This window comes from Hippocampus bargibanti, linkage group LG07 (assembly GCF_051943395.1).
Source record: "Hippocampus bargibanti isolate YZ-2025 linkage group LG07, ASM5194339v1, whole genome shotgun sequence".
In the NCBI taxonomy this organism is placed as follows: Eukaryota; Metazoa; Chordata; class Actinopteri; order Syngnathiformes; family Syngnathidae; genus Hippocampus; species Hippocampus bargibanti.
This window is the reverse complement of record NC_142740.1, coordinates 1,635,001-1,654,761: the sequence shown is the minus strand read 5'-3', so window position 1 is coordinate 1,654,761 and position 19,761 is coordinate 1,635,001. Positions and strand designations below refer to the sequence as shown.

The window sequence follows — 19,761 nt, the reverse complement described above, 5'->3', positions numbered from 1 at the left end:
TTCTAGCATAGTTGTGTTCTTTACAATAATTGACACACAAAAAAAGAACATCAATTGATGTTATAATGAATATAAATAATTATTAATCCTATTTTTAAAGAATATCATGAATATAATGATAATACTGTATTATTATTATTATTATTGTGATTATTATTACTATTATACTTATTAAATTATAATTATTTATTATGTATCTATAGTTTTTTATGATTCATTATTTATGATTATTTTTATATTTTATTTATTTATTTATTGTTTATTGATTATTCTTATTCTTATTGTTTTTGTTATTATTAGTAGTATTAGTATTATTATCAGTTGAATTGGTATAATAATAATAATAATTATTATTATTATTATTATAAATAAAATAAAATATATATAAATAAATATAATAATTATTATTATTATATCATCAATTATATTGGTATTATTATCATTTCTAATTTATTATTTACTATTTATGAATTAATCAGTATTTATTTATTATTTATTTATTATGTACTTGTTTATTTTTTCATGTTTTATTTTATTTTTATTTTTACTTTTACTTTTAATTTCATTTTCATGTTTATTTTTTTATATTATTGTTTGTTGTTAGTTATTATTATTATTATTATTATTATTATTATTATTATTATTATTATTATTATTATTGGGTGTGTTTTTCTCCATTGTGCGTGTAGCTGTTTTTTCTTCAATGTCGTTCTCTTAATGAATTGCAGGTGAGCGGCTTGCCCACTCCGGACTTGCTGTGGCAGCTGAACGGTCAAAACATCCGAGCCGACTCCGCCCACAAGATGCTGGTACGCGAGAACGGCGTCCACTCGCTGGTCATCGAGCCCGTGAGCGCCAGCGACGCCGGAGTCTACACGTGCATCGCCAGCAACCGCGCCGGACACAATTCCTTCAACTTAGAACTCATCGTCGCCGGTAAACCGACGCCACCACGTAGGGCGTAGGCGCTGTCACCGACAAATGGCGGCAGGAAAATTAGCTTGCGCACGTGTTTTATATCATTTATGATATTTTGTCCATTTTTTATTGGATTGGATAGGCTTTCATATTTGCCCCAAAAATTGCCTGAGCTGAAATAGTTTCCCGTTTTCTCACTGATCGGTCATCAAATTGACATGATCAAGCTAAACGGTGTGCTACCATCTAGTGGTCATCTGAGGAAATACATGTAAAATATTCAACGGGAGGCAGAGCAAATTCATTGTTGAACTTTAGTGTTAATGCAATCATTTATTTATATTTTATTTATATTTTTTATTTGTATGTTTATTTATTATGTATGTATTTGTGTATTTTTTAATTTATTGTTTATTTATTTATTATGTATGTTTGGATGTATTTTTGTATGTATTTGTTTATTTATATTTATTTGACTATTTGTTTTTTATTATTTATTCATTTATTTGTATATTAATTCATTTATGTATTAATTTATTTTTCTGTTTGTTTCTTTATTACGTATGTCTGTATTTATTTGCTAGTTTTTTTCTTTTGTTTATTTGTGTATTTATTTGTCTATTAGTTTCTTTATTATGTATTTATTTTTTGTTTATTTTATTATGTATTAATTTATTTATTGATGTATTATTTATCTTTTCTTTCTTTATTATGTATGTACGTATTTATTTGCTTGTTTTTTTCTTTTGTTTGTTTATTTATTTTCCTATTAGTTTCTTTATTATGTATTTATTTGTTTATTTGTGTATGTATTTATTTGTCTATTTCTTTGTTTATTATGCATTTATTTATGTATTAATTAATTTATTTACATATTAATTAATTTTTCTATTTGTTTCCTTATGTATGTATGTATTTATTTGTTTGTGTATTTATTTATTTATTTATTTGTCTATTTTTTTCTTTTATGTATTATTTGTGTATTTATGTATTAATTTGTCTATTTCTTTATCATACATTTATTCATTTATTTATGTATTTATTAATTTATGTACGTATTAATTTATTTTTCTGTTTGTTTCTTTATTATATATGTGTGTATTTATTTGTTTTTTTTTGTTTATTTGTGTATTTATTTGTCTATTTGTTTCTTTGTTATGTATTTATTTGTTTATTTTTGTATTTATTTGTCTATTTCTTTATTTCTTATGTATTTATTGGTTTATGTATCTATTTATTGACATGTTTATTAATGTCTTTTGTCTTTGTATGTTTATTGTCCCTCAATTCAGCCAAGGAGCTGCACAAAGCTCCATCGTTTTCAGAGAAGCTCCAAAACACGAGCGTGGCCGAGGGCCACCCTGTGCGTCTGGAATGCCGCGTCAGTGGCGTCCCGTACCCGCAGATTTTCTGGAAACGCGAGAACGAGTCGATCACGCGCAACACGGACAGAATTAGGTCGGCTGACACTATGGAAATGTTATTATTATTATTATTATTATTATTATTATTATTTTTAATGCTCCTCTCCTGACTCGTTTCATATTTTTTTATTATTATTGTTTTTTTTGGGGGGTGTGGGGGGTGGCAGTATGCACCAGGACAACTGCGGCTACCTCTGCATGATCATCCAACCGGCCACCAAGGAAGACGCCGGTTGGTACACCGTGTCGGCCAAGAATGAAGCGGGCATCGTCTCCAGCACCGCCCGCCTTGACGTGCACGGTAAGTAAAAAATAAAAGAAAATACATATCTACATTTGATACAATTTCATATGTATAAAAAAATAAGATATATATTGAACTAAATATAAATATATTTTTTTAATTTAATATACATGTATGTATGTATGTTTGTTTGTATGTATCATATATGTATGTATCCTGTATGTGTGTGTGTGTGTGCGCGTCTGCGTGTGTTTGTATGTATGTGTGTGTGTGTGTCTGTGTGTGCGTCTGTGTGTATGTATGTATGTATTTGTATGTGTGTGTGTATATATGTATGTATGTATGTATGCATGCATGCATGTATGTATGTATGTATGTATGTATGTATGTATGTATGTATGTATGTATGTATGTATGTATGTATGTATGTATGCAGGTATGCATGTATGTATGTATGTGTATGTATGTATGTATGTATGTATGTATGTATGTATGCAGGTATGCATGCATGCATGTATGTATGTATGTATGTATGCAGGTATGCATGTATGTATGTATGTGTATGTATCTATGTATGTATGTATGTATGTATGTATGTATGTATGTATGTATGTATGTATGTATGTATGTATGTATGTATGTATGTATGTATGTATGTATGCAGGTATGCATGTATGTATGTATGTATGTATGTATGTATGTATGTATGTATGTATGCATGTATGTATGTATGTATGTATGCATGCATGCATGCATGTATGTATGTATGTATGTATGTAGGTATGCATGTATGTATGTATGTGTATGTATCTATGTAGGTATGCATGTATGTATGTATGTGTATGTATCTATGTATGTATGTATGTATGTATGTATGTATGTATGTATGTATGTATGTATGTATGTATGTATGTATGTATGTATGCATGTATGTATGTATGTATGTATGTATGCAGGTATGTATGTATGTGTGTGTGTATGTATGTGTGTATGTATGTATGTGTGTATCTATGTATGTATGTATGTATACATACATAAAATGCATATCTACATTTTATATAATTTATTTTAAAAATTTATATATATATGTATATAATTTTATCTAAATATATTTAAACAATGTATTTGGATATATATATAGTATATTGTATTATTTATTTGGATATAAATGTGATGTGTTTTGCAAAATGCTGACTGTTGTATCTTGTGTGTCGCTCTTCTTCTATGGTGTGGGGGCGTGGACGCAAATGGGCGTGGCCAGGCCAATGGCAGCACCCGGCGAACGCTCGGAAGGTCAAGTCGCTGCGTCCGTCCAGCAGCCGCTACGCCGCCTTGACAGAACGCGGCCTGGACGTCAAAGCCGCCTTCTTCCCTGATTGCAGCCCACTGCCGCCAGGATCCCTCGTGGAGAGCGATGACCTGTAGGGGGCGCCACAGTCTATTTTTTCTTCTTTTATTTTGAAAAGTGACGAGCAAGTACAAGATAGGAAAAGGCGAGTGAGTGAGCGAGCGAGCGAGCGAGGCCGGGCCTTCAAAGATCAGGATGAGGAAGTTGTGTGTCGGTTTTTGGTGGCGTAAAAAGATGGACGGTTGTCGTTGTAGTTTGACGTGAACACTTTTCAGTGTCACAAATTTCCAGTTTATTTTTGTATTAAAAAAAAAAAAACAAGACTATTTCTATAGCCAACATTTTAAATTATGTCATTTGTCTATATTACAAAAAAAAACCACTTTTTTTTTGCATGTAGCGTCCGGGACAGCGTGTGTTTGTGTGTGCACACCGTGCCAAAACATTTACCATCTTTCTTATGATTAATCAGGCGTATTGTGTTTTTCATGCCAAATCATTTCATGCCTCTATATGGATTTCTCTCCACCACTAATGTTATATTAGTTCGTGAACTTTGCAAATAAAGATTCTTCCATCTTTCTTGCTGTTTATATAATAATAATAATGCATTTCATTTATAAGCACCTTTCAAAACTCTCAAGGTCACTTTACAGTCACAGGATTATATTTTTCTGTGGGTGAGCTTCGGCAACCACACGTGCCAGCGTTCACTCACCATGGAAGTTACTCAAATAGATAGAAAGCTAGCTAGCTAGCTAATGGATAGAAAATAGTTAATAGATCAGCAGCTAGCCAGCTAGACAGTTTACAGCCAGTCAGTTAGACAGCTAATAGATAGCAAATAGTTAATAGTCAACAGCCAGTCAGCTAGACAATTTACAGCCAGACAGCTAATAGCTAGCTAGCTAGCTAATAGATAGCAAATAAATAGTTGATAGCCAACAGCTCGCCAGCTTACAGCCAGTCAGCTCATAGCTAGCTAGCTAGCTAATAAATAGCGAATAGATAGCCAAATAGAAGAATTATAATATTTAATTTCTAAGCGCCTTTCAAAACTCTCAAGGACACTAACAGTCACAGGTTATTTTTTTTGTGCGGGTGAGCAGCGGCAGCCACACAAAAAAATGTATCAGTGTATCACCAAAACAAAGTGCTCTAAAATCCAAAATATTTCTACCAGAGATTTGACATTTTATCTTCACACAAAAAAAAATGTTTTGATCCAATGTTTTATCCAGAAAAAAAAATCTTGCTTGGAGGTTGCTTGTTAGCATTAAAGTGCTTTTGCCAGAGGTACGCAAATATGATATATAATAAACAATAATAATAAACAATAATAATAATGATGATACCTTGGCTTACGAACTTAATTGGTTCCCAGACAGAGTGTGTAAGGCAAAGTGTGTATCCCAAAAATTAATTTCCCATAGGAAACCATTAAAATGAGAATAATCCGTTCCCAGGTCCCCATTAAACATAATTTTCTGATTTTCTAAGCCTCAAAACTACACACAATTTACCTTATTTTATGTATAATAAATGGGCTATGGTATTATAATTAAAAAAAGAAATGATACTGTATAATAAAAGCGTTTTATTTACCTTTGGGATGGTCGTTGATAATTTGATGGACTTTCTAAGCGTCATTTCAAAACTCTCAATGTCACTACAGACGACTTGGTTCACGCCACGTTGCCTTGAAACGTGGCGGCCAATACGAATTTGTTCTTCCTGGTTTGCGTGGGACTACTCGTGGTGATTGCCGTGGGTGGCGTCACTCCCAGGAGGCTTTTGTAACGTTCGGCTTCGCGGCGGTAGCGATCGCGCTCCTCTTCCAGGCTTTTGATGACGTCTGCCAGGCAGCGTCTTGGCCCACCGTCGCCGCCGATGGTGTTCCGAGGCAAATCCAATCCCAGTACCAGATCACGATCTGAACGTTACAGACAGCCTGTCTGTTTAGGACCACTTATCCACTTAATAATAATAATAATAATAATAATAATAATAATAATAATAATAATACATTTAATTTCTAAGTCACTGGATGAGTTTTTCTGTGGGTGAGCAGCGGCAGCCACACGTGCCAACCTTCACTCAACCAGGAGGTAACTCGAATAGATAGAAACATAGCTAGCTAAGAGATAGCTAATGATAATAATAATCATAATAATAAATGAGGACAAGAATAACAATAACGAAATGTATACTAACCATATTAATAATCCATGCATCCATTTTCCGAACCGTTTATCGTCGCAAGGATAAAGAATCCATTTCTAAAGCGATTCCTAATCACGCAAACGATATTGATGTAAGGCATTACCATTGGCCATCATCTTCTCCATCTTGTCCTGCAGGGCGCTCTTCTCGGCCTCCAAGAAGGCGACCAATCCCTCCAGTTTTTCGTTGCATCCTCTCGCTTCCGCCAGCTGCTCCCGAACGTGACTTAGCTCGCAAACTTCCTGTTCGGGATGAAACAAACGAAAGAAAAGGAACTTGTGAGATTTGCCGGGTCAACCGATTCCATTGAGTCAGCTGTGTTCACGCCCACACCGGCGCAAGTGGCCATTTGCAACTGTGGCTGTTTATGTTTAATTCTGCGTGAAAGATCGGAATTCTGAGTTAAAAAGTCTGAATTATGAGTTAAAAGTCAGAATTCTGAGTTAAAAGGTCGGAATTCTGAGTTAAAAAGTCAGAAGTTTGAGTTAAAAAAACGGAATTCTGAGTTAAAAGTCAGAATTCCGAGTTAAAAGCCGGAATTCTGAGGTAAAAGTTGGAATTCTGAGTTAAAGGTTGGAATTCTGAGTTAAAACTTCATAACTCTGAGTTAAAAAGTCGGACTTCCGAGTTAAATTCGGAATTCTGAGTTAAAAAGTCAAAAGTTTGAGTAAAAAAAAGAATTCTGAGTTAAAAGTCAGAAGTCTGAGTTAAAAAGTCGGAATTCTGAGTTAAAAATCGGAATTCTGAGTTAAAATTCAAAATTCCAAGTTAAAAAGTCAGAATGCTGAGTTAAAAGTCGGAAGTCTGAGTTAAACGTGTGTGTGTGTTACTTCCGGGTTGAGTGGCTGCCGCTGCTCACCCTCAGAAAAACATTTTTGTTCTTATCCTGTGACTGTAAAGTGACCTTGAGAGTTTTGAAAGGCGCTTAGAAATTGAATGTATTATTATTATTATTATTATTATTAGATTGTGAATGTAAAGTGAGGTGAATGCAATGGTTGAGGTGAATTGAGGCGAGGTCGTGCAGAAAAAAAGAAAAAAAAAGAGTTCAGGATGACACAGCGTGTAGCATGTACTCAGAGTTCGGTGAGTGTGGCAGTGGGAATGGGCAGGGGGGGCAGGGCTGGGAGGGAGTTGAGTCTCCAGCTGCTGAAATCACCAAAACAAACTCCACCCAAATGTTACATACCGCTTTTATTTGCCAAAGTTTCTCCTCCAATTTCTGGATGACTTCCTGTTGACCCAGGATGACCTCCTTTGAGGCGGACAGCTTCCTGTAGGCCATACGGAGGACGCGCTCCTTCACCGCCACCATCTGAGCTACGGCGCCGTCCTTGCGCATCAGCTCCCGATACGCCTCGTCGTTGCGGGACGTCTGCTGGGCCGCCTCGTCGGACCGCGTCCGCCGCAGTTCCTCCAGCGTTCGCTCGAGCGTCCGTTTGGCCTCCTGCGCCTCCGCCAACTGTGTCGCACATCAAAAATTTAGCGGACGGCGCCGTGATGGCATCCCGTCGATGCCCGCCGCGCGCTTACTTGGCCGGTAATGGCTTTCGTGCACCCCTGAGAGAAATCCAGCTCCGATTTGAGTGCGACGAGCTCTTCCTGAAGTGCGACGAGCCTACGGGTGAGCAACGTGACAGCTTATGACAACTAAACTGTTCAATACTGTTCATCTATGTGCAAAGTTCACCCATTCACTCATTATTATTATTATTATTATTATTATTATTATTATTATTATTATTATTATTATTATTATTATTATTTTACTAAAGCTAGGACACAGCTAGCTAGCTAGCGAGCCTTAAGAAATGAAGGGATGCCCATTTCAAGGTAAGATCAGAGCATTGTCATCAAATGGTGAGTAGTTTTACTTTATTTGAATGCTATTGTGGCCATTTTATATTTGAGTTAGTGGCGTACATTTCCGGGTTGAGTGAACGCTGGCGCGTCTGGCTGCCGCTGCTCGCCCTCAGGAAAAAAAAAATGTTGTTCTTATCCTGCACCTGGAAAGTGCCCTTGAGAGTTTTGAAAGGCGCTTATAAATACAATGTATTATTATTATTATTATTAGTAGTAGTAGTAGTAGTAGTAGTAGTATTAGCTGGCTAGCTATCTATTATTATTATTATTATTATTATATCTAGCTCACTTTCTATCTTTTTGAGTCACTTCCGGGTGAACGCTGACGCGTGTGGCTGCCGCTGCTCACAGAAAAAAGTTATCCTGTGAGTGTAAAGTGACCTTGAGATGTTTTGAAAGGTGATTATAAATGAAATTATTATTATTATTATTATTATATTAAGGAAAAAAGGACAAAATCTGACCTTTTTAAATAAAAGACGAAAACATAAGCATAAAAAATGCAAGAAACACACAAAAAGCTAAGAAAAACTAAGGAAAACAAAGGACAAAATCTGTCCAATAATAATAATAATAATAATAATAATAATAATAATAATAATAATAATAATAATAATACTTTTCATTTGTAAGCGCCTTTCAAAACTCTCAAGGTCACGTTACAGTCACAGAATCAGTTTTTCTACGGGTGAGCAGCGGCAGCCACACGCGCCAGCGTTCACTCAACCCGGAAGCAACTCAAATAGATAGAAAGCTAGCGAGCTAACCAAGAGATGGCTAATAGATAGCCAGCTAGACAGTTAGATCACTAGCTAGATAGCATAGCAATAACAGACAACATAACAAAATGTCAACAAAAATGGCTCCCAGTATAGAATTATTAACAACCCTGAAAAAAAGACAAAATGGCGCAGGATGACTTCATATTATGTTAGTGTAACAACAAACCTTCGATAGGAATCTTTATCATCGTAGGGAGGCGGAGGCGGTTTCATATCATCCGTCTGTGTCGAGTGGTGGTTCAAAGCGATGGTCATCTTTTTCCGATCTGACACTACATCAAAATTATGCAAATCATATTATGCAAGCAATAAAAAAATTGTTATGGATGGTGGTTTTATTAGCCAGTCAATGGCCTTTTGTATTGTATGTTAGCACTTAGCTATCCTTACGAATGTTTGGTTCAATACACGTTCTGTTAGGCTGCTACTTGTGACGTTCGCTTGTTATTTATTATTATTTATTCTTTTATGTCAGATTTTATTATATTTAATATATTTTTTATTATTTATTCTTTTATTTTATATATTATATTTACTATTTTTTACTATATATTTTTTTATTTCTTCTTTTATTATTTTTATTTCTTTCTATTATTTTTATATTTTCTATATTTGTCTATATTTATGTATTATTATTTAGTATTTTATGTTATATTTTTTATATTTACTATATTTTTATGATATATATATATATTTACTATATTTTTTACATATATTATTTGGTTATTATTTATTCTTTTATGTTAGATTTTATTATATTTTCTATATTTTTACTATATTTTTATTATTCTTTATTCTTTTATGTTAGATTTTATTATATTATATATATATATTATTATTATTGGAAAATGTTGTCACATCCCTACTCTATGTGTTTGACTCTAAAGCGGATGCTCGTTTTAGTAGCCAGTCAATGGCGTTTTGTATTATATGTTAGCAATTAGCTATCCTGACGAATGTTTGATTCAGTACACGATCTTCTAGGCTGCTACTTCCTTTGGTCAAGCTAACAGCAGGTTGAGCAGATTTTGTTTCTGACGCCAAGCCGGTTAACATCTTACATGTATTGAGGAAATTATCGCCAGAGTCCAGCCGACAGGGCAGCACGGTCATGTACGTTGGCTCGGGCAAGACGTCTGCGTGATGGTGTCGCTCGAACTTCCCCGCTGACAGCTTAGCATCGCGAAGGCTAACCGTGGTGTGCACCAGATCACTGCAGGACAAACAGGAGATTTAGAGATGATATCCACATTGGTCCACAGTAGTATCTTTTCAAAAGGAAAGCTTTTTAAAAAAATGAAAATCACCTGGTTGCATAAGTGTACAGTTTCTTATAATTGTATTTTATTTTGTGATTGTATTTTATTATAGTACCTATGCTTGTCTGCGACTGTGGGGTGTCCTTGAAAGCTTTGAAAGGCGCTTGAAATGTAATGTATTATTATTATAACTGTGAATTACACATCACATTCAAACTGCCAACATTTGAAATGCTTTTGACCAATCCCAAAATAAAACGTAAATGTTTTATTTGGCCTTTCCAATGTATGACGTCATTCCTCGCTGAATGTAGTTATTTTGTGTGTTTGCATCCAATGCGGCAATCAGGGCCGGAAGTTCCTTTTTCATACCAGTCAAGCGGCCGTATTCTGTACGATTTTTGCACATTTTTAGATGTGTACGGCATACAATAAAGTTTGCACGGGAAACGTAAAAAAATGTTAAATATAATTTGGAGAAATGTTCGATTCCGTTTTCGTCATAAAATATTAGCAGTCATGTTATTTATAACAAATATCGCTACTCGTAAAAAGCCAAGTCGACCACCGAGAAAACAAGTCCGTGCGAAAAGTCTCGAGAAGAAACAAACGTTCCGAGAAGACAAGTTCCAGTCAAGTGGAATTTTAATTTGAAATTAGTGTTTTTTTCGCCGAAATATCATTCTATTTTTGTAAACATTATACATCGTAAGAACACAATTTCTAATTATGTGTTTGCTGTGGACAAATTCAATTTGTCTATAGCAAAAAAAGCCACCATGCTCTACAACAAAGAACATACATACTTGATTATTGCGAGAAATATGTTATCACTTGTTATAGGAATTCATGTTTACATATGAAATTGTGTTAATAAAATTGCGCAATGAATTGTCTTCGTATACAATAAAAGGTTTTCTGACATATTTTGAGTGGGACCTTTGTCAAGGTGGTAGTCAGCAAAAGCACTCAGCCTTCGGCTTCAGACAAAAATGTCAGGAAAAACCATAAGGAGTTTATTTCGGTTCAAATTTTTGGGTCACTGGTTTTGAGGGAGTTACGATCCGTTAAAATCAAAATCTTTCGTTTTTGAATTAACGGTGATGAGACTATGAAGACCAACATCCGTTTTACCTGAAAAGTTTGGCCACCAGTGGCACCGAGTCCACCCCAAAATGGAGTCGGTAGCCAAGTTGGTCCAACCGCTTCCTGAGGTTGTTTCTGGTCGTTTCTACGGTGCTGTCCATTGTTGTGATGATCCGAAAACTAACCTAATTCTTAATTCGACCTCCTGTTTATGAAGCTGTGCTCTAAACGGTGACCACCGGGTGTCACTAGCATACAGGCTCAGCGCCGCGCCCCTTTATGACCAACATTAAAGCTACAAAAACTAACGTCATTGTTCCAGAAATATTTTGTAAAAATATTTTAATATTTGTCCAATGTCCCGCTTACTGTTTAGAATCAATCGTGTCGAAAAGCACCGCTTTTCTTCTTCGTCCCTCATTGCGCTGATTTTTTTGTAACGAATCTGCGAGGGGGGTCTTCACATTGAACGGTTGATTTTCGGCTTTATTTTTTTACAATTTCTTGAGAGTTGGGGACGCTGATATCAAAAGAGGACTCTAGTGATCACTGTTCACATCGTTTTCTTTCTTTCACCATCCCAAACGATTAATAAAACAATAAATCGCAAAAACAATCTAACTGATCCATCAAGGCTAGCGGCAATCGTCCCTCAATGCGCTGATTTTTTGTAACGAATCTGCGGGGTGGGGAGCCTTCACATTTTGCGGTTGGTTTTCGGAATTTTTATGTATTTGTTTAGTTTAGGGATTTTTTTTGTCCCCCCCCCCCCAACAATAAATAAATAGCCACAAAGAAATCGAAATGATCCAGCTAGCGGCAATCGTCGCTCAGTGCGCTGATTTTTTTTGTAACGAATCTGCGGGGTGGGGAGCCTTCACATTTAGCTGCTGATTATCGGCATTTTTTATATTTGTTGACGTTTGGGGACGCCGATATCAAAAGAGGACTCGTGTCATCACTGTTTACATCGTTTTCTTCACCCACCCCAAACAATAAATGCAAAATAACAAATCGCCACAAACAAATCACAATGACCCATCAAGGCCAGCGGCAATCGCCCACCAGTGCACTGATTTTTTTGTGACGAATGTGCGAGGTGGAGAGCCTTCACATTTAGCTGATTTTCTGCTCTTTTTGTATTTGTTGAAGTTTGGGGACGCTGATATAAAAAGAGGACCCGTGTCATCACTGTTTACATTGTTTTCTTTCTTTCAACCCCCCCCCCCCCAAAAAAAATAAAACAATAAATCGCAACAAAAAAAAAATCGAAATGATCCATCAAGGCTAGCGGCTAGCTCTCATAGCCACCCTGTGATTAGCATAACATATCGTGACCGGCTGTCATTCCGTCACGTCACGAGTAAACGAGAATGCAAACACAATCGTGGAAACAATTGGCTTTTATTGTTCAACAGTCCCTTTTAGAATGTGCGAGTCTCTCTCCCAAGATTTATTAATTTTACAAGTGGTGGATTAAATAACACCCCCCCCCCACGCGCCCCCCTGACCAACAAAACAATGACAAAAAACGTAATCAAGTTCTGAGCAGCGGAGTTGTGAAATTGTCTCGATCAGAACAAATGCAGCAAACAGAACAATGCAAAAAGGGCATTAAGGCCACACAACAACAGTGAAATGACAAATGAGGTTGTAATTTTTTTAATGAACAAAAAATATATATATATAAATATTCAGAACATAGGTGCTTTCCCTCCCCCCAAGTTGTAATATCTTGCACATCGCCATCGGTTCCAGTTAAAAAAAAAAAGACAATTTAAGTTTCACAAAAAGTAATTCAAAATGTGCAAAAGGTATTTTGTCATGAAAACAGTCGATTTCATGTTATAAAGAAAAATGATATTACAGCCCAAAATGTAAAAAAAATGTAATATGATGATTTTAGTGTTGTAAAATGATTTTTTTTTAAATTTGTAAAATTTCAATTTCATAATTTTTGAGCTGGATTAGCGAACATGGGCGCAGGAATATGCCGGGTTTCACTTTCTTACAAAAACGATGGACAGCTAAAACGGACACAAAAAAAAGAATAATGGTCTCTAATTCTAACTGCTCAGTGTAGTTCATTCTACCCCCCCCCCCCCCAAATGCAAATAAATCTCTAAGATCAAAAAAAGAAATATGACAATAATTCAAGTAGATACAAAAAAATGACCAAAAGGAGATCAACCAAACAATTACTTGTCTTTCCTAAAGATATATACAGTGATACATTGGCTTATGTACTTAATCGGTTCCCAGAAAGTGTGTGTAAGGCGAAAAGTGTGTATCCCAAAAACTAATTTCCCATAGGAATCCATTAAAATGAGAATAATCCATTCCCACGTCCCCATAAAACATAATTTTCAACTAACTAAGCCTTAAAACGACACACAATATAGCTTATTTTATGTATAATAAATGTGCTAATAGAGGAAAAATATAGCCGGCTGCCATTTTCAGCTCCTTGTTCGGAGCTCCAAGAACCGGCTCGTTCGCGAATGACACATCACTCATTGTGACGCTCCGAGTGTTTCCCGAAAAATAGTTCGTATGGCAAAATTATATTCTCGCAAATTCAAAGTTCGTAAGGCGAAACGTTCGTGAGTTAAAGCGTTCGTAAGCCGAGGTATCACTGTATATTAGAAAAGCTTCCAGTATGTTCACTTATTTTTCGTGATGGCACATTAAGGAGTGTGAGTTACTGCAGCAGCTGTCGAAAAGCAGCCCCCCCCCTCCAATAAAACACAAATAAAAACTGTAGAAATATTAAGTAACTCTGGGGGTGAAGAGGAGCTACGTCGGGGTGCGTTTGATTAGCAGCACGGCTCGTCCAGCCCGTCCAACGTGAATTTTCTTGATTCGTTGATAAAGGTGGCATCTCAATAAATTACAACACGGTAGAACGTTTCATACGGAATGTGGAAGTGTCGCAGCTTGGAATTGAAGCGGATTTACGAGGAGTTGTGAGACATCCTCTTTTTTCGTCAATGGATGCTTTATAGTAGCTTCATGTTTGCTTATAAAAACTTAGCTTGTAGCAGACGTCGACATTCCACCATGACAACCCTGATCCACTGGTGAAAAGGACGTTTTGATCTCTGCTCTTTCATCTCGAACTGCTTCATGTAACAAAGAGGGTGCAGAAAATGCTCAAGATTGAATAATTGTGTGTCTTTTGTGTTGTGTTACATTATTTGTTATTTAGTTTTGGACTTCAAGATGGCGCCGCGACAGTGGCTGCCTTTACAGCAGCTCCACCATTTTGTTTTTGCTGCTGCGAAATGTAAATGTCTCCACTGTGAGACAAATAAAGGTTCATTGAATCGAAGCTAATCAAACTGTGAGGCAGAATTGCTAATCATGCCGCCGCCGTTTTATTCGATTAAAAATATTCACAACAGAACCATTAAAAAAAAAATAAAATACTAAACTAGATCCAAATTTACACCCATACTGCCCACAATGGAAAAAAAAAGATCAATAGACTTCTATTTAGAGAAAAGTAGTGCTCTGGCGCCATCTTGTATGGAGAAGTGAATCCGTTGCCATCTTATGTGGGGTTACAATTTTTTTTTAAGGAGTCGATGATTAAATTTAGATTTGAGGGCAACGCTGAAGCCTATTTGACCTCGGTTCGGCCTGTCAATCATAATCAAAATGACATTGTTGACAGTTTCGGAGTTGCACTACAAAATGACATCATCCAGCATGTTCTAGTTTACCGAGATGCAACCGTACGGCCGACTCGTGTTTCAAAATGGCTGCCAATCAAATGAGGGTGTGTGCCAGTTTAACCCCCTGGGAACGACACCCCTCCAAAATAAAAGCCAGTCTTTGTTGAAATAAATTAAAAAAAACATAGCTACTGTATATTAATGAATATTGTTTGCAACTAAATCATTTGTGTCCTTATGTACATTAAAGTGATGAACAGTACAAGGCACACATTTAAAGGACAACCGACACCATTTTTTTGTTTGATAACTGACATCAGAAAAACGTTTTATAGCATCTAAAATACCCAAAACACGCAGGCTTATATTTTTATTTTTAATGCAAAACACCAATAAAAATGACTTAAAATGTCCCAAAACTGCCACAAAATGAGCTCGGAACTGGCGAGATTCAGAAAGTCCCGCCCCCTTGTTTGTGACGTCACGCCAGGATACTCCTTCACAAACTGCCTTGCTCCAGAATCAAAACAATGGCTTCAGAGAGTTCAGATTCGGAAAAAAAATGCTTTCTTGTTACTCATCCAGTTATGAATAGGATTCGAATAGTTCTGAAGAGGAAAGCATAAATGTTTGCAATCGATTAAAGTTCGCTGGCTGATGGCTATCTATTCGCTGGCTAATGGCTATCTGTTCGCTAGCTATTAGCTATTCACTGGCTAATGGCTATCAAATCGCTGGATATTAGCTATCTATTCGTTGGCTAATGGCTATCAATTTTCGCGCTATTTGCTATCTATTCGCTGGTTAATAGCTGTTATTGGATATCTATTTGCTATCTGCACGATTCACCATGGCGTTATTTATGTAGTTTTCCTTCTAATTTCCCCATCAATATAATGTTTTCAGATGAAAAAAAATATACCCAAAATGCATTGTGTGTCGCTTTCTCGGTCAGGGGTGTTCCCTCCGTGACGTCACGTGGGGATCGTCATCAATTGAGTCTTAAAATGTAAAATATAGCTATATGCGGTGGAATCTTTGTAAAATGCGCTCAGTAAAAGTCATTTTACAAATTATGGACTCAATTTGGTGTCGGTTGTCCTTTAAGGGTATAAATAAAATAATAATAATAATACAAAAAAAAAAGTAGTATGCGCAAGGAGAGTTTTTTAGATGCTGTCCACGAAACTTCCAGGAAATAGCCCCGTCCTACCGTTGCGCTGGAGCGTCCCTTTGAACCAGCCGTCCTCGCGTTTCCGATGCACAAACACCACGTCGCCCTCCTTTAGCTCCAGCTCGGCTTCGCTCTGCGGCGGATACGACACTGCCACTCTGTACCTGAAGGGGGAGTTGTTAGGATTATGCAGAAACTCAAAATGGAGCAAAAAAGGCATACAGTGATACCTTGGCTTACGAACTTAATTGGTTCCCAGACAGAGTGTGTAAGGCGAAAAGTGTGTATCCCAAAAATTAATTTCCCATAGGAAACCATTAAAATGGGAATAATCCGTTCCCAGGTCCCCATAAAACATAATTTTCTACTTTCGAAGCCTTAAAACTACACAAAATATACCTTATTTTATGTATAATAAATGTGCTATGGTATTATAATGAAAGAAATAAACTTTACTGTATAATAAAGTCGTTTTTATTTACCTTTGTGATGGTCGTTGATGGCTTGACGAAATGGAGTGGCAGGTTTCATCAACATTAAACACTTGATGTGGAACGAAACCTTCTTCTTTCACCATCTTGAGCAATGATCCCTTGTAGGTGCTTTCTCTGCCATAATCTTACCTAGTTCCTCATCAAGTGTGTTCTGTTTAGCTGGGTTGATAGCTTTTTGCATCAAGTGTACAGATGGCTTGTGTGGGTTGTTTGTGGAGCCTGATTGATGGGATATTTTAACCTTGCAGTCTACAATCAAAGTTGAAACTCTCTCACTGTCGTCTGCCTGTCTCTTTAATGTTTAAACCACCCCCCTTCACTGTTGCGTTCTTGACCAATCACATGGCTTTAACCGTAGACTGGGGGTGGGGATTAGAGGACAAAAACAGTCGGCTGCCATTTTGTTGTTAGAAGAACGGGCTCGTTCGCAAACGACACGTCACTCATTGAGGCAGCTCCGTGTACGAAAAAAGTTCGTACGCCAAGGTAAAATTGTAATAAATTTAATGTTCGTAAGCCGAAAAGTTCGTAAACCAAGGGGTTCGTAAACCGAGGTATCACTGTACCTCTCACAGACGATGGGCCGGGCGTCGTGCTGCAGCGATGACAACGAGGAGCACGGCTGGCGAGGTGGCGGCGCGATCGGCGCGATGCCATCCAAGACCGCGTTCCTCCGATGGGAGGCGGGGTCTGACGAGGAGGCGGGAGATGGAGATGGAGAGGCGGCGACACCGGAGTCGGGATCCTGGTTGGAAGGAGGCGAAGTCTCGGGACCGGAGACGGCGCCTTGAGGTGACTCCCAGGTAGCCGCTTGCTCCGCCTCCAACGTGGGCGAAGAAGGCGGAGACTGACGAGATTTTTTCTTGTTGGAGAGTATCTTTAGAAGACTTTTTTTTTCTCGCTGTGGCAACAACGACAATATTTTTTTTTACTCAAAATGAACAAAAGTCTTTGGAAAAGGGGGTTAGCGCATCGTCCGCTAACCTTCATATCCTTGTCCAAGCGCCACGCGAGGGCTGCGTTGGTCGCGGCGGGACCGTTAGCGGCGAGGACGGGTACGGGCCTGGTGGCGTCACCCTCCAGGGAGGCGGCGCTGACGTTGGGCGGGGTGAGGGAGGCGGCGGCGCACCCCAGCGACGCCGATACCCGGGCGCACCCCTGAGCGAGGCCTACGTGCTGCGAGTAGCTTCCCGCCGGCGGCGACTGGATGGGCGGGACTGTCGCCGTGGGGCGGTCATGAACGTGACACACGGCTAAAAAAACAAAACAAAACACAAGGGGAAACTTTAAGTGTTTTTTTATTTTTAGAAAGACGGACAAATCCCCTCACTTATAATATGATAATAATAATAATAATAATAATAATAATAATAATAATAATAATAATAATAATAATGGTAGTAATAATAATAGTAATAATCATCATGAAAATAATTATAATAATCATAATAATCCATTTCATTTTAAGTGCCTTTCAAAACTCTCAAGGTCACTTTACAGTCACAGGATCAGTTTTTCTGTGGGTGAGCAGCGACAGCCACACGCGCCAGCGTTCACTCACCCGGAAATAACTCAAAAAGAAAGAAAGCTAGCTAGCTAATAGTTACCAGCTAGCTAGATAGCCAGCCTTATAGCAATAGATATCTAGCTAGTATTAATAATAATCCATTGCATTTATAAGTAATAATAATATTCCATTGCATTTATAAATAATAATAATATAATAATAATAATACATTTCATTTGTAAGCGCCTTTCAAAACTCTCAAAGGCACTTTACAGTGGCAGGATCAGTTTTTCTGTGGGTGAGCAGCGGCAGCCACGTGCGCCAGCGTTCACTCAACCCGGAAGTAACTGAAATAGATAGAACGCTAGCTAGCTATTAGATAGCTTGTACCTGTTCTGACGGCGTTGCGGGCCTGGTTGACCGTCATCTGCGAGCTGACTTTGGGTTGCTGGCCAGTGGCCGTCTGCGCAACCGCGGGCTGAACGGCGTTCATGGCGTGAGGATGTTTGGCGCCGTCGGGGCCCGCCGCAATGGCGACGTGGTGACCGGACGAGGGGTTGATGATGGTGATGCCTCTGCCCGCTGGCGTGCAAAGGCTCATGGGTACTTTGGCCTGGCTGCTCGTCGACGGCGTTCTAAAAGTGACACATAAGCGACACACAATGATAAGTGAATACAATCTAGGATCTAAAATGGCGAAAATAAAAATGGAATACAGTGATACCTCGACTTACAAACACTTTAGCTAACAGACGTTTTGCGAGAATATAATCTTGGCATTGTAACAAAAAAAAAACATGAAATGATGAGAAAATGGATAAAAAAACACAGTGAAATTGGGACTCGTTTCAACTTTATTGATAGTCCAAATGCAGAGTGTAGACTGCAAGGTTAAAATATCCCATCAATAAGGCGCCACAAATAACCCGCACAAGCCATCTGCACGATTTGAAGAGAACCTACAAGCAAGGGAACCAGCTATTAATGAAGTTTCTAGTGTGTCTGCCTGCATCACAATATCACAACTTCCAAGATGTACAAACCAGAGCTCCACTTTATGCAAAAATCTATCCATTCCATCAAGCCATCACAAAGGTAAATAAAACGACTATTGTATAGTACAGTTTATTTCATTAATTACAATACCATAGTACATTTATTATACATAAAATAAGGTATATTGTGTGTAGTTTTAATGTATATATTTAGTTGAAAATTATGTTTTATGGGGACCTGGGAACGGATTATTCTCATTTTAATGGTTTCCTATGGGAAATTAATGTTTGGAATACACACTTTTCGCCTTACACACACTTTCTGGGAACCAATTAAGTTCGTAAGCCAAGGTATCACTGTACGTCGTCGTGACAACCCCCCCAACCCCCTTAAACATGACAAATGACAGTTCGACTTGAGAAACGCGGACATGTGAAATGGATTTAGCGAGAATTTAAATGACTTCCAAATGTGCGATCCGGACTCGAGCCTGGATGTAAATGAACACGGAAAAAAAAAGTGACACGGTCCAAAAATCAGACTTGGAACTCCAACAATCGTTTCAGTGAGATGTCAGGAAAGTTTCTCGTCAGCAAAACATGTGATGATAACCATGACACAAGAAAAAGGAAACTTCTGGTTACAGGAAATGGTCACTTTCATTTCTTCAGAGCTGTATAGATACATTTCTCCCAAGTCGATGGTTGCTGTGCCCCTTCCCGTTTCAATTTTCAAAACAATGTGACAGCAATGCTAGTCGTTAGCT

At 37.6% G+C, this 19,761-nt stretch overlaps 3 protein-coding genes across 4 annotated transcripts in view; 1 reads left to right on the top strand and 2 right to left on the bottom strand.

Moving 5' to 3' along the window:
- The window catches only part of palld (palladin, cytoskeletal associated protein), a 36,584-nt gene extending 32,058 nt beyond the window's left edge, over positions 1–4,526 (top strand). For both annotated transcript variants that reach the window (XM_089000200.1, XM_089000201.1), the window contains exons 18-21: positions 729–936; positions 2,211–2,376; positions 2,510–2,643; positions 3,848–4,526. In XM_089000200.1, coding sequence (XP_088856326.1) covers positions 729–936; positions 2,211–2,376; positions 2,510–2,643; positions 3,848–4,011 — 672 coding nt within the window. In that variant the 3' untranslated portion in view covers positions 4,012–4,526. The remainder of the gene's footprint in view (positions 1–728; positions 937–2,210; positions 2,377–2,509; positions 2,644–3,847) is intronic.
- A 781-nt stretch (positions 4,527–5,307) lies between these two features.
- On the bottom strand, positions 5,308–11,336 carry LOC148895065 (centrosomal protein of 135 kDa-like). The gene is made up of 7 exons (XM_089000213.1): positions 11,196–11,336; positions 9,864–10,015; positions 8,969–9,074; positions 7,691–7,775; positions 7,347–7,619; positions 6,261–6,399; positions 5,308–5,867 (listed from the first exon to the last, which is right to left on the bottom strand). The coding sequence occupies exons 1-7, from the start codon at positions 11,306–11,308 to the stop codon at positions 5,620–5,622; spliced, it is 1,116 nt and encodes a 371-aa protein (XP_088856339.1). The 5' UTR covers positions 11,309–11,336; the 3' UTR covers positions 5,308–5,619.
- A 1,266-nt stretch (positions 11,337–12,602) lies between these two features.
- sh3rf1 (SH3 domain containing ring finger 1) overlaps positions 12,603–19,761 on the bottom strand; it is a 43,912-nt gene continuing 36,753 nt past the window's right edge. The window contains exons 9-12 of the mRNA XM_089000202.1: positions 18,390–18,634; positions 17,477–17,745; positions 17,059–17,393; positions 12,603–16,162 (exon numbers count right to left, since the gene is read on the bottom strand). Coding sequence (XP_088856328.1) covers positions 15,994–16,162; positions 17,059–17,393; positions 17,477–17,745; positions 18,390–18,634 — 1,018 coding nt within the window. The 3' untranslated portion in view covers positions 12,603–15,993. The remainder of the gene's footprint in view (positions 16,163–17,058; positions 17,394–17,476; positions 17,746–18,389; positions 18,635–19,761) is intronic.

Coding starts and splice junctions, on each gene's coding strand:
- LOC148895065 (XM_089000213.1), bottom strand. CDS start 11,308: ATGGACAGCACCGTAGAAACGACCAGAAACAACCTCAGGAAGCGGTTG. Junction 9,075..9,863: donor CGATAATTTCCTCAATACAT/GTAAGATGTTAA, acceptor ATTTTGATGTAG/TGTCAGATCGGAAAAAGATG. Junction 7,776..8,968: donor GATAAAGATTCCTATCGAAG/GTTTGTTGTTAC, acceptor GCTCACCCGTAG/GCTCGTCGCACTTCAGGAAG.